The sequence below is a fragment of the Schistocerca cancellata genome, chromosome 3 (genome assembly GCF_023864275.1).
Source record: "Schistocerca cancellata isolate TAMUIC-IGC-003103 chromosome 3, iqSchCanc2.1, whole genome shotgun sequence".
NCBI classification, from domain to species: Eukaryota; Metazoa; Arthropoda; class Insecta; order Orthoptera; family Acrididae; genus Schistocerca; species Schistocerca cancellata.
The window spans coordinates 1,161,947-1,177,414 of NC_064628.1; the positions used below are offsets into that span (position 1 = coordinate 1,161,947).

At 43.0% G+C, this 15,468-nt stretch overlaps 1 protein-coding gene across 1 annotated transcript in view; it reads left to right on the top strand.

The window, feature by feature from the left end:
- LOC126176754 (solute carrier family 22 member 7-like) overlaps positions 1-15,468 on the top strand; it is a 557,899-nt gene that overhangs the window by 245,917 nt on the left and 296,514 nt on the right. Inside the window, exon 4 of the mRNA XM_049923922.1 lies at positions 4,093-4,335. Coding sequence (XP_049779879.1) covers positions 4,093-4,335 — 243 coding nt within the window. The remainder of the gene's footprint in view (positions 1-4,092; positions 4,336-15,468) is intronic.

The following is a 15,468-nucleotide window of genomic DNA, read 5'->3' on the forward strand; positions in this document are numbered from 1 at the left end:
AACCACTGCTTCCCTTTCATACCTCTCGACTCTTATAATTGCCATCTGCTTTCTGTACAAATTGTAAATAGCCTTTCTCTCCCTGCATTTTACCCCTGCCACTTTCAAAATTTTAAAGAGAGTATTCCAGTCAACATTGTCAAAAGCTTTCTCTAAGTCTACAAATGCTAGAAACGTAGGTTTGCCTTTCCTTAATCTTTCTTCTAAGATAATTCAGATAGGGTCAGTATTGCTTTATGTGTTCCAACATTTCTACGGAATCCAAACTGATCTTCCCCGAGGTCGGCTTCTACCAGTTTTTCCATTCGTCTCTAAAGAATTCGCGTTAGTATTTTGCAGCTGTGACTTATTAAACTGATAGTTGGGTAATTTTCCCATGTGTCAACACCTGCTTTCTTTGGGATTGGAATTATTATATTCTTCTTGATGTCTGAGGGTATTTCGCCTGTCTCGTACATCTTGCTCACCAGATGGTAGAATTTTGTCAGGACTGGCTCTCCCAAGGCTGACAGTAGTTCTAATGTAATGTTGTCTACTCCTGCTGCCTTGTTCCGACTTAAGTCTTTCAGTGCTCTGTCAAACTCTTCACGCAGTATTATATCTCCCATTTCATTTTCATCTACATCCTCTTCCATTTCCATAATATTGTCCTCAAGAACATCGCCCCTGTATAGACCCTCTATACACTCCTTCCACCGTTCTGCTTCTCCTTATTTGCTTAGAACTGGGTTTCCATCTGAGCTCTTGATATTCATGCAAGTTTTTTCTCTTTTCTGCAAAGGTCTCTTTAATTTTCTTGTAGGCAGTATCTATCTTACCCCTCGAGAGATAAGCCTCTACATCCTTACATTTGTCCTCTAGCCATCCCTGCTTAGCCATTTTGCACTTCCTGTCTATCTCATTTTTGAGACGTTTGTTTTCCTTTTTGATTGCTTCACTTACTGCATTTTTGTATTTTCTCCTTTCATCAGTTAAATTCAGTATCTCTTCTGTTACCCAAGGATTTCTGCTAGCCCTGGTCTTTTTACCTACTTGATCCTCTGCTGCCTTCACTACTTCATCCCTCAAAGCTACCCATTCTTCTTCTACTGTATTTCTTTCCCCCATTCCTGTCAATTGTTGCCTTATGCTCTCTCTGAAACTCTGTACAACCTCTGGTTCTTTCAGTTTATCCAGGTCCCATCTCCTTAAATTCCCACCTTTTTGCAGTTTCTTCAGTTTTAATCTACAGGTCATAACCAATAGACTGTGGTCAGAGTCCACATCTGCCCCTGGAAATGTCTTACAATTTAAAACCTGGTTCCTAAATCTCTGTCTTACCATTATATAATCTATCTGAAACCTTCTAGTATCTCCAGGGTTCTTCCATGTATACGACCTTCTTTCATGATTCTTGAACCAAGTGTTAGCTATGATTAAGTTATGCTCTGAGTAAAATTCTACCAGGCGGCTTCCTCATTCATTTCTTAGCGCCAATCCATATTCACCTACTACGTTTCCTTCTCTTCCTTTTCCTACTGTCGAATTCCAGTCACCCATGACTATTAAATTTTCGTCTCCCTTCATTACCTGAATAATTTCTTATATCTCATCATACGTTTCATCAATTTCTTCATCATCTGCAGAGCTAATTGGCATATAAACTTGTACTACTGTAGTAGGCATGGACTTCGTGTCTATCTTGGCCCCAATAATGCGTTCACTATGCTGTTTGTAGTAGCTTACCCGCACTCCTATTTTATTATTCATTATTAAACGTACTCCTGCATTACCCCTATTTCATTTTGTATTTATAACCCTGTATTCACCTGACCAAAAGTCTTGTTTTTCCTGCCATCGAACTTCACTAATTCCCACTATATCTAACTTTAACCTATCCATTTCCCTTTTTAAATTTTCTAATCTACCGGCCCGATTAAGGGATCTGACATTCCACGCTCCGATCTGTAGAACGCCATAACGACGTCCTCCTGAGTAGTCCCCGCCCGGAGATCTGAATGGGGGACTATTTTACCTCCGGAATATTTTACCCAAGAGGACGCCATCATCATTTAATCATACAGTAAAGCTGCATGCCCTCGGTAAAAATTACGGCTGTAGTTTCCCCATGTTTTCAGCCGTTCGCAGTACCGCAACACCAAGGCCGTTTTGGTTAGTGTTACAGGGCCAGATCAGTCAATCATCCAGACTGTTGCCCCTGCAACTACTGAAAAGGCTGCTGCCCCTCTTCAGGAACCACACGTTTGTCTGGCCTCTCAACAGATACCCCTCCGTTGCGGTTGCACCTACGGTACGGCTATCTGTATCGCTGAGGCACGCAAGCCTTCCCACCAACGGCAAGGTCCATGGTTCACGGGGGGGTGGGAGGGGGGGTGCGGAATCACGGTATGCAGAGGTATTAGATGTCAAAAACAGGACTGATTGTTGAAGGGGGCCTGAATGCTCGCCAGTTTGTACCATAAATAGTAAATCATGTTGTCACAGTACGAGAGAAGGAAAATTGCTACTCAGCATGTAGCGGAGATTCTGAGTCGCGATAGGCACAATAAAAAGATTCACACAATCGTAGCTTTCGGCCATTAAGGCCTTTGTCAGCAGTAGACACACATACACACACGTACACACACTCACTCAAGCGCAACTTGCACACACGTCTGCAGTTTCAGGGAGCTGAAACTAAACTTGGCAGTGTAGTTTCAGCTCTCTGAGACTGCAGACGTGTGTGCAAGTTGTGCTTGCGTGAGTGTGTGTGTGTGTGTGTGTGTGTGTGTGTGTGTGTGTGTGTGTGTGTGTGTGTGTGTGTGCGTGTAAGTATGTGTATCTACTGCTGACAAAGGCCTTAATGGCCGAAAGCTATAACTGTATAAATCATTTTATTGTGCCTGTCGCGACTCAGCATCTCCTCTATATGGTGAGTAGCAACTTTCCTTCTCTCGTATTATTACATTCCATCCTGGATTTTCCACTGTCTGAAATCATGTTGTCATAATTTTAATGATCAGGCTCCCAATATTTCAGGGCAATGCGAGACCCCACACTGCAGTTCCCACCATAAACACTTTGAGAAATGCACGAATCTCTGAATGGCTTGACCAGTCCTCTGATTTGTCACCTACAGAACACGTCTCAAACATAGCGGGAAGACGTATACTTCCTACGGGCCTCTAGCCAGCAACTTTTATGACTGACCCACCATGTGTTTCAGGCATGGCAAGAGTTTCCCCAAGGCCACATTAGGGGGCTGTTTGCTTCCACAACACGATAAACACAAGTGTGTCTTGGGGCCCACGGGTGTCACACCTCATACTGATGTTGTTAATTTGCACCATTTCCGGAAGGAATAAAAGTTTAATCATTTAACAAGTCGTCATGTGTTAAACATCTCCACAGTCTCATATACATCGGAATGGTGCTTCATCATGTAACATTTCCCTTCTAGGTCAGTTTATGAAATACTTTTGTTTTCTCCGGTAATGCCTATTGGAACTTTTCTCAGACATCTGTCAGCATACTGAGTCATAAATTTCATGTCGTCCAGTAGATACCTACATCGGTGCAGAAGAAACGATGCTGCTCCCACTGCTAAGGAACTATTCGCCGTGGCGTGTTCGTCCATTATTATATTTCGGCTTCTGGTTAGGTGCTTGCGCTGCAACAAATTTGAACTTGCTCCATCAACTCAATCACAATGGAAAGGCCATTTACTGCATTTCTTAAGCTCCACTGAAATATATCGTGTACGAGGGCTGAAAGAAAAAAAAAATCAAGGCTAATATTAAGACTTTGTGTACTTAGAAAATACGTTCAGTTGCTTGTGGCTACCCAAGCTAGTAGCCATCTCCGCCCACATGCATTGACATTTTCGCATGTGCCGCTGTTCAAAACATTTGTGCATTTCACAGCGTGATGAGACAATTCAAGGTCACAAAACAGTCGCGTGTTAATATGACACGACAGAAAGTTCTTCAGTAATATCAAGAATCTCTCTACTTGTCTGGATTCCGGACATTTAGTTTTCCACTGTTTTGGCGTCACATGAGTATGCAGTGAGCTCCTCTTCTATGCCCTACCGCTATTTCCTGCTTGTTACAGGGAAGGAGCCTCGTTCAGCAAGTGCCTCATGTACAACCAGAGCGATGTGACGGACTTGGGCGGCAGCAGGGAACCTGTGAAGTGCCAGCACGGCTGGGAATATGACGATACGTGGTTCTCCCTGACGGTGACGTCACAGATGAACTGGGTCTGCGACAACCAGCAGGCCGTCAATGACGTCTTGTTCTACTCACAGATTATTGGAGTCGCCCTGGCGTTACTGTTTGGCTACATAGGCGACATGTGCGTAGCTATTTTTTTAAGGCTGGTTTAATCCACATGAATCACTTAATAATTTTGATTAATTCACGAAAAGACAAACTGATTATTTTTAGTAAATAAGAAGTTGAGCTATTTTTGGAAGTTAAGCTATTTTTAGAAGTTGAGCTATTTTTAGAAGTTGAGCTATTTTTAGAAGTTGAGCTATTTTTAGAAGTTGAGCTATTTTTAGAAGTTGAGCTATTTTTAGAAGTTTTGATTGGTTTTTCAATAATGACAAATACGTGGTACATTATTCACAATTCGCTACCGTTTCAGTCACTATAATAAGAGTACATTATCATTATCGTCGACGTGTTCCTATATGTCACATTCACTACATTGCATTTCCGCATTATGTCTTTTTCTGCTGGCACTGTGGTGAAGTCAGTTACTTTTTAATGCACCATGGATTTTTTTCAGTAGTACTAGACATTTATGTTAATAAATAGAGAAAAGCAAAAGATAATCTTATTCGTACATAGAAGCCAAAGCTACTTAAGGGTTTAGTTACATAAGGATTTTACAGCGCTTGTTTGTGTCCACACACACACACACACACACACACACACACACACACACACACACACAGCTATCGTTCACACTTTTCTATAATAAATACTAAGTTGAGCTCAAGAAGCTGAAAGTAGATTAATATTACACATCATTGACCTAAGATTTAAGATAGGTCAGTACCATGTATTGCATTGTGACAGTATGTTATAGAATCAATGTTTTACTATTAATTTACAGGACATATATACAGGCACTTCGGTTGCACAAAATTTTGTCAACTGACCATGGTTTCGATTGCAGTAGGGCAATCTCCATCAGAATAGAAAGTTACATGGAATACATGGAATCACACCATGGTTTAAAACGTCTGAGCAAAAGTGCTCTCGCCAAACAGAAACCATGGTGTGATTGCATGTATTCCATGTAACTTTTTTTTTCTGATGAAAAATCGAAATCGTGGTCAGTTGACAAAATTTTGTGCAACCGTAGTGGGTGTATATACGTCCTGTAATTAAGTAGCTTATAGTTGCTGGATCACAGCCAATCAAATGTGTTGCTATTAGTTTTTTCTACCAATCCATACTCTGTTCTATAAGGAAATATAATATACAGGATAATTATGTAAGATGTATTTGTAAATTTATGGTTTTAGTTGTCCTCTTATTTGCCTTGGGCTGTTTATAACACTTATTTATTCCCAGGTTGAAAGGGTTAGTCTGAGTTTTTGATTCATTTTTCCCTGCTATATGTAAATAAAGTTTGTTCGTGTTTTGTAATCATAACCAGAAGTTTAGGGCAGTACCAACTGACGATTTCTTAATGTGGATAAAAATTTGTTTGATGTGCTCCATTATGTTCTTAGAAACTAAATCCTTAAAAAGATTTTTATTGTATAACCAGCTACTGTTTTTGCTTTTACTCTGATGTCCCTTGGATTGATGGAGTTTAAGAGACCAAACTACGAGGTTATCAGTCGCTCCATCATATGTGTGTCAGGCCGGGTGGTTCCTCGCAGAGGAAGGACACAGAAGACAAATCCTGATGAACCCATTCTAACTGAGAATCAATAAAATTTAGAGATACAAGCAAGTAGAAGCGAGTGAAGTGTAGGTAGGAGAAAGTGGATGTATATGCTCCGCCCAGACAGCAGTTGGAGGCCCCCAAAGCATGTTATGTAGTGGGAGATGCACCCTCTGCATGCGACTGGCTTTTACTCTCTCACTATTATCACAACAGAAACTAGCAACACAGACAAGTTTATAAAACCTCAGGAAAGACAACAGCGAAGACGAGATAGTAAACCAACGGCATACGAGTAAAAGAGTAAGAACTTGAAATGTGCGAAGGCCAAAAGCCAGGCTGGGCCACCGCTCAAGGGCAGCCACGTGCCCCCTGGGTCCGAGCAGGCTACAGGGAATCCCTCCAACCCCTCAAGAGACTGCCGAGGCCATTATGCCCTCCCTCACAGAGACTAGTAGAAACCACCTTCACTGCTAAAATTTAAAACCAGATCAGCGACTCTGACGCCATCCGCTAGCACCAGAGGCAGTGTATCTACAAGTTTAGGGTTTCACTGGGTCTGTGTGCGCGTAGGGGGGAGGGGAGGGGGGAGGGGGGCAGATTAGGGCATTCCAGTAGGACGTAGGCACTCAACACCCATCAGATTGGCACCACACTGACAGTGGGGTGGATCCTCACGCCGTAGGCCGTGGCCTTGGGTGAGCCAAGCGTAGCCAATGTGAAGCTGACAGAGAATGGCAGATTCCCCGTGAGAAGCACGAAGGGAAGACTGCCACGTGGCCGTGGTCGCCTTTATTTCTCGCAGTCTTTTAGAAGAAAGCAGGGCACACCAATCAGTGTTCAACTGGTGGTGGGCAGTCGACCACAGGCCCAGTTCTGGCACCCCGAACTCCAAAGTCGTCATCCTGATAGCTAACTTAGCCAACAGATCAGCATGTTCGTTCACTGGGATCCCCAATGTGACCTGGGATCCAGGCAAAGACGGTCGATCGTCCGTCTCGATTAAGGTCAGAAAGGGGATATGAACGATCACGACCAGTGGGTGTCGAGGGCAGCACTGGTCGATAGCCTAATGACAAGGTTCCAGAGGCTTCAGATATTGCAATTACTAGCATATTTGTTGTTCATTTCACTTCAGGTGATAATTTTAAACCTTTAAATTTATAGTTGTTACACAGTCCATGAAATTATCACCTAATTTTAATTTAACGGTGTTAATACAATATCAATATACACTTGTGAGATTCGGTCGCTCAGTGGTTAAGAGCCATACTACTGACCCAAAGGGCACGGGTTTGGCACCTGGTCCGTCCTACAATATTTATCTGATACTTTTCACTTTTGGGAGTGATTTGCATTTACAAAACACGCATAATTGCGCCGTGGTTCGAGGGTTCACATTGGGCTGTAGGTACCACTGTAGCTCACTGGGTAAGCCAGTTGTATGGCCGGGGGAAAGTAACAGGATATGTGCAAGTGGGTGTGACACACATATGCGCCCATGATTCGCTCGCTGTCACTGCCTTCGACAGATATATCTATCTACGACATTCTGTGGCTTTTAGCTAATGGACTAACGGGAATGAGGAGTTTCATGCCGATAATTGTAAACTGAGGTGATAAAAGTTATGGGATAGCCCCTAAAAACAATTCGGACATCCTTTTGCCCCGTGTAGTGGGACATCTCGACACGGCACGGATTCGACAAGTTGTTGGAAGTCTCCTGGAGCTGCACTGCCTCTATAGACATCCATAACTGCCAAAGCGTTGCCGGTGAAGCATTCTGTGCACGCAGTGACCGCTCGACTAAGCCCCATAAATGTTCGATAGGGTTCATGTCGAGCGACCTGGCTGTCCATATCATTCGCTCGAATTGTCCAGAATGTTCTGCAAAGCAATCTCGAACAATTGTGGCCCACTTACATGGCTCATTGTCATCTATAAAAATTCCATCTTTGTGTCCAAGTAGCCGAACATAACCATTTCCAGTCAGTGTTCAGTTCAGTTGGATCAGCAGATCCTGTCTGTTCCATGCAGACACAGCCCACACCATTATGGAGTCACGAGTAGCTTGTTGACAACTGCGTCCACGGCCTCATGGGGTCTGCGTCCCATTCAAACCCTGCCATCAGCTCTTACCAAGTGAAATCCGGACTGTTTTCTGCAGTCGTCTAGGGTCCGACCAATGTTTTCGCAGGCCCTGCTGCCATAGCCCAGTAAAGCCATATTTCGCCGCACTGCCCTGACGGTTACGTTCGTCGTACATCCGACATTGATTTCTGTCGTCATTTGACGCAGTGTTGCATGTCTGTCAGCACTGACAACTCTACGCAAACACCGCTGCTCTCGGTTGTTAAGTGAAGGCTGTCGAGCACTGCATTGTCCTTGGTGAGAGGTAACGCCTGAAATTTGGTATTCTAGACACACTCTTCACATTATGGAGCTCGGAATATTGAATTCCCTAGCGATTTCCGAAGTGGTATATCTCATGGATCTAGGCAGAACCACCATGCCGCGTTCAAATTCTGTTAATTCCCGTTGTACGGTTATAATCTGTTCGGAAACCTTTTCACATGGATCACCCGACTGCAAATAACAGCTCCGGCGATGTACTGACCTCTCATACATTGTGTACGCCATATTATTTCCATATCTACTTGTGCATATCGCTATCCCAATACTTTTGTCATCTCTGTGTAACGCTATTGGTTAATGACAAAAGATAAAGAAGAACGAGAAGTAGAGAGGTAACCCATCACGGGCTGAACCTACAGTGATGACCCAACAGTTACGACGACCACCCACCACGAGATTGAATGCTGCCTTGAGGCGATGCCGACACTAGAAGCTGTAACGAGAGCACAAAGGAACTTCAGAAAATAAATTACGCATGTCGCCTCACAGTAAGTCCATTGTGCAACAAGAGTGTCACACAGTCGGTAGAGCCGCGAGGGATAGCCGCGTGGTCTTAGGCGCCTTGCCACGGTTCGTGCGTCTTCCCCCATTGGAGGTTCGAATCCTCTCTGCGGCATGGATGTGTGTGTTTATCACTGTATAAGTGTATATGTATGTGTGTGGGTGTTATCACGGGATAATTATATATTTTTATTTTTATAATTATGTTTTATGATTTTGGTTGGGGTAGCTTTAAATATTGTGGGCTAGCATGAGACTTTTTGTTAACTTACACCGCGATAACACTCGTACGGACATCGGCTGCACCGAAGTACGTACGATATAATATTTTTTTTAATCACAACGCGCAACTCACCGCCTTCTAATAAATAGTTTGCGTGAGCGTTGTTATTTAGAAAAGAAAATTTGCGTATTCTTACGCAAACTGTAATTATTAACACGGGTCTCAGGGGCTACTGGTTATTTATATACCAAACTACACAAAGATTAACTGAGATATTGCGGAATAAAATGATTTTCAATATTTCTTGTTCATTATTTGCAAGGCGAAACTGGAGAGAATCTCATCTGCCGTTAGGCGGCCAAAATGAAACATACTGAACTCATTCAGTGCTGTGAATTTTAGTAAATGAAATCTATCACTACTGCCTTTAACTTTGAAATTAATGAAAGATCAAAATTGAGAAGTCTCTCGCATTTACATTTAATAACATGAATCGTCAGCGTAATGGCCGACTAAATCCTGCTAGGGGAGATGAGCTCCCTGCACTACGAAGTTCTGTAAAAATGTCGATAATTATAATTAATGGTTGCGCTCTTGAGAGGTGACGACTAAGTCCATAATACACTCTTTCAAAAATACAGATAAAACTTACGTTAATTATCAAACAGCACTACAATGGCGGTCTACCGCTAGAGATGGGGGATCCACTCTTGAAGTAATTAATAGAGTTCAATCTTTCAAAGGAGTGAACAATCAGTGATTCAGAAAAAAAGAACGGTAGCTCCAAACATTTCCCACGGCAGAGAGAGAGAGAGAGAGAGAGAGAGAGAGACGGAGCATATCAGCAGCGCCTCTGCTGGTCAGAGCACAGTGCACGCCACACAACACAGCCAGCGCCGGCCTCTGCCCTGCTTCTACCTTGGCTGCCTGCATTGTGCAGTGCCCCATTGGATTTTGTGTTTCACATATGCCGTGCTGTCTCTGTTCGTCGTCTGCCGTGTGCACTGTGCAGTGTCTGGCGCAGCTTAACTTCGCATCGCACTCTGTCGGCGATCGTTCCGGTCGCACGTCCTGCCCTCTGGGCAGTTGATGCGAGCAACAGGACAGAGAGCCACCTAGCGGATAAAATAGGAACTACTTGCAAAAGCCTGCTCGCAAGGGAACGGACGATTTGTCTCGGAGCGGGTGAGTTCACCGCTCCCCCCCACCCTCGGAACTCGCCCGCTCAACGCTCACCCCACCATCTCGACTCTAGCCAGAGCGTCGAGCAAAGCGACTCAGGTGTCACTCTGGTCTCTGCGGTCTCAGCTCATGCAGTAATACTGCTCGCGGCTCGACCAGCTCGACTCAGCGCCTCTGCATCGGAGTTCGTCCCCACTGGATATTGTTCTTCGTAGGAATACCGCTATGTATATTACATTATTATGTTATGTATACATCAATTGTTTTTATTTTATTTTTATATGTTTAAACTGATTAGATTAGGTTCCTGATGACTCCTCTTACTATAGGATTTTTATTATGGACACTCGAATTTACGCTTTAATTACGAGCGAACCGATAAACGTATCGCAAAATGTGATACACCAATATTTTCCTTGTTTTATTCTGCGTAAGGCTATATGCAGCACTTTCGTTTTACAGTCAAATTTATATTTTTTTTTCTTATTCTGGTACGGATTTTGCGATTTTAGGCGTCTTCGAAAGGAAACGTTCACTTTAAAAATATATGGCTTGCGATGTATTTGTATGAAGTTAATGAAATTTTAATACATTATAGCCAAATATATTGTTAATGTAAATCTCAAGTTACAACATTTTCCGATCACCCAAAAAACCACGATAGTGCAAAATAAATCAATAATGAAAAACTTTGTCATATCGTGGAAATTTCAATAAACAATAGAAAATTCTTACTCATTATCTGTGTTACTTCAAAATAGGATCAAATAAGATCAAAATACAGGTATAGTACTGGAATAAACCAAGTTTAAAGGGCAATGTGCCTTCCATTTATTTTCTATTGTAAATGAGTGGTGAGTCATGAAAAAGAGCTAATTCATTTCAGGGAGTGAACAGTTCTGATCCAATCTCTGAAAAGAACAGTTTTGCCCATCTCTATCTACCGCTAGACGAAACAAAACAGGAGAGCTGGTTCAATCAAAGCATTGTCTCTGATCTTCATGGCCTATATTACACAGAGATTATACCTTTGACCATAGATACTAGTAGACTGGCCTTGCTGTGCAGAAGCTATGGGGCTAGTGTGGCTCCAACATAAACCACGTGACTGTTGGCAAAACGTGGCTGGATTTCAAATCAGCGGTCTGCCATCCTATGTTTGTATCGGATTTTCCCCACATTTCTCAATTGACTGCCAAGCGCTTCCAACAAAAACTACTTTTTTATTTGTGAAAAATTATGCCAGAACTACATTTGACCTGGATTTGTTCAAAGTACCATTTATAAAATCTTAACAAATACATCGAACGCCACACTGGTGGGCAGCGGGACGAAATTACTATAAACTATCAATTATAGTAAAATGTCGTTAAAATTCTTTTAAACAGTAAGAGTGGGCTCGTGTCAAAACTTTAAACATTGTATTCGCCACGTTTCGAGCTTTAGTCACTTATAAAAGAAAATGGGCTATGGGAATTATGTCAACTATAGGTCAAAATTGTTTACGTTAGGAGCAGGTCCATTTTAGAGTATCAATTTTAGATGCACTTCAAAGGTTCAGTTCCCACTATTTTTACAAAGGTTTAAACTATCAGTTTAAAAAAAATGATATTTTAGATGAAAGGTGAGACTTTGCAGTTTCAGAAAATAATTTTGGAGCCTAGGTTTAAAAATGACAGACACTGTAAATACAAATTATAGATATACATTGTAAATAATAACTAACCTATCAAAACACTTCTCCGCGAAGTGCTTCAAGCAAATGCGCGTATGTGCTAACGGCTTAAAGTTTTTCCGTTTCAGGGCCTGTATCCAAAGCTGCCTTCGGTTTTCATCCTTACGGAACCTATGAGTAGGAACGAGAAACGATTATATTTACTTCTGTAACCGAATTATCACAGATACTTTCCAAAATGTAATATGAGTCTGACTTTAAAGGCATCACTTTCAACACTTTAATTTACGTGATACTCTATTTCAGGTGTAAAAAACATATAAAAGTCACTTCAGCAGATTTCAATAAACGCGTCTGCACTATCTTAGACACACTTACACGTGAAAAGTAATGCCATTTCCCCGACAAAACGCTGAGTACAGCCATAAGCGCAACACGAAACAACCATGTTTTGCCAACATTCACGTGACTTCAGCCCAGAGATGTTGGAGCCACGAAAATGACGTCAGGGCCAGTCTATTATATTTATGGTCGAAGGATTATACTAAAAAACTGTGTTTTGTTAATTACATCGATATTTGTGTTTTGATAATTATAACTTACGTTCTTTACTATTTGTTATACATCGCGCAGACGTACTTAGTCTTTAGATAATTTACGTTTCACTCGTCTCATAACAAAAACTTGTTTTCCCTTTCTCCAAATGTCCATTTATGTGACGTACCGTCACATGTTGTCATTAGCGTAAGTTAGTTTGAGTTAGATTAAGTAGGGCGTAAGCCTAGGGACCGCTGACCTCAGTAGTTTGGTCCCATAGGAACTTACCACAAATTTCCATAAAAACATAGTCAGTTGAGAGTTCCGGGTTTCCTGTAGACAGAGTTGCGCTGCAGTACGGGTAACCGATGCATCACAGTGTACGATGGAACTGAAGCGACATCTAGAAATGTACTCCAAAGTTGAAGTACATGGAAAGGAACGAATCTTGTGCACAAAAGGCCTAAATTGCATACAGATTCACTGTGAAATTCTGGCGCTATATGGACCACAAGCAATGTCTCGCCCAGAAGCAAGGAAAAGCCGCAAAAAATTTGACCAATGCCGCACAGACATGAGCGATGCTGACCGAGAAGTCCAGATCTTTCCATCTTTTCAGCAAGCTGAAAAGATGTCTGGGGGGAGGGGGGGAGATTTTTCAACTGAGGGAACTTTCACATAGTGATTCTTGAATGACTGCAGGACCAAGTAGCGGATTTCCATCGTCAAGGAACTGAACGATTGGTAAAATGATCCGACGGTTGTTGTACAGAGATCTGGTAACTATGCGGAAAAATACTGTCATTTATCTGAGTCACTTCGAAGTGTAGTGCAGCATTCAACAAAAGCTACTTGACCTGCTGAAATAATGCGTAACTTACGTTTTCGAGTCCCCTCGTACATACACTGACTTGAAAGAAGTCGTGGGCGTACGTCATGTACACATACAGATGGCGGTAGTATCGCATAGACTGGGTATAAAAGGTCAGAACATTCACATTTGTACAGAAATGATAGTGTGAAAAATTATCCGCTGTAATTATGGCCGCACGACGGGTATTAACAGACTTTAAACGCGGAATGGTTGTTGGAAATAGACGCATGGGTCATTCCATTATGGAAATCGTTAGGGATTAAAATATTCCGAGATACACAGCGCCAAGAGTGCGCCGGGAATGCCAAATTTCAGGCACTACCTCTCACCAAGGACAACACAGTGGCCGACGGCCTTCACTTAACGACCGAGAGCAGCGTAGAGCTGTCAATGCTAACAGACAAGCAACACTGCGTGAAATAATCGCAGAAATCAATGTGGGACGTACGACGAGCGCAACCGTTGAGACAGTGCGGCGAAATTTGGCGTTAATGGATCAAGACAGCAGACGACTGATGCGAGTGCCTTTGTCAGCATCACCACATCGCCTTCAGTGGCTCTCATGGGGTGGTAACATTATCGGTTGGACCGTAGGCGACTGGGAAACCTTGGCCTTGTGTGATGAGTCCTGATCTCAGGTGGTAAGTGGTGATGTTAGGGTCGAGTGTGAGCAGACAACAACGAAGCCACGCACTCAACTTGTCAACAATGCACTTTCCAAGATGGTGGTGGCTTCATATTTGTATGAGTTGTGTTTACATGGAATGGACTGTGTCCTCTGATCCAACTGAACCAGCCATTGACTGGATATGGTTGTGTTCAGCTTCTTGGAGACTATTTGCAGCCTTTCATGAACTTCGCGTTCCGAAACAACGATGGAATTTTTACGGATCACAATGCGCCATGTGACTGGGCCACAATTGTTCTCGATTGGTTTCGTAGAACATTGCAGACAATTCGAGCGAGTTCTCCACCCAGATCTCCGGACATGAACCCCGTGGAACTTTTATGGGACATAATCGTGAGGTCAGTTTGTGCACAAAATCCTGCACCGGCAACACTTTCGCAGTTATGGATATATATATATATATATATATATATATATAGTGCCAGCATGGCTCAGTATTTCTACAGTTGATTTCCAACGACTTTTTGAGTCAATACCACGCCGAGTTGCTGCGCTCCACTGGGGAAAAGCATGCCTGACATGATATTAGGAGGTATCCCACGACACTTGTCACCTCAGTGTAAGTGGGGCGCTAATAGGAAAATCCACTGAGATACGTGGCTCAGCAAAGTGCAGACTGTTATGACACTACACCTGGGAACGAGCATCTTGGAAAAGGTGTAGCAAGTCAGCTGTTCACGTGCTACTGTCGTATCTACAGCAAATGGATGAACGACTGTGGAACCAAGAGCAGGCGACAAGCTTTCGAATGTCTGTACCTTATCACAGAGCAAGGAGGTCAGAAGCTTGTGTCCACAGCTCGTGGTCTCGCGGTCGCGTTCTCGCTTCCCTAGCACGGGGTCCCGGGTTCGATTCCTGGCGGGGTCAGGGATTTTCACCTGCCTCGAGATGACTGGGTGTTTGTATTGTCCTCATCGTTTCATCCTCATTCATGAAAGCGGTGAGATTGGGCTGAGCAAAGGTTGGGAATTTGTACAGGCGCAGTTGAGCGCCCCACAAACCAAAAATCATCATCATCATCAGAAGCTTGCCCATGAAAAAGAAAAGAATGGGCTGTGATCTGCGGCATATCTGAAGACAGAGTACAATGGTGGTACAGACACGAGGTTTTGGAGATACCATGTAGCGCACGTCGTTGAACATGGATTCTCTGTAGCAGGTGACCTCTATGTGTTCCCAAGTTACTCCACCAACATCCTCAACATACTGTCCCATGGATGCAGGCTGGCGGAAGCAGTATTATGCTAAAGTGGACACTGATCTGGGTTTTCACAGGTCCTGTGGCACTGTCGAAGGTATCATGACAGATGTGGAGTGATTGTTTAGTGCTGTGGATCACCTATATCCCTTCTCGCTTAATGTATTCCCGGACGGCAACGACATCTTCCACCGGGATAACTGTCTGTGTTACAAGGCCAGAATCGTACTGCAGTGGTTTGAGAAGCATGAGTGTGTACTCATTTTGAGCATGAGCTCGATGAAATATA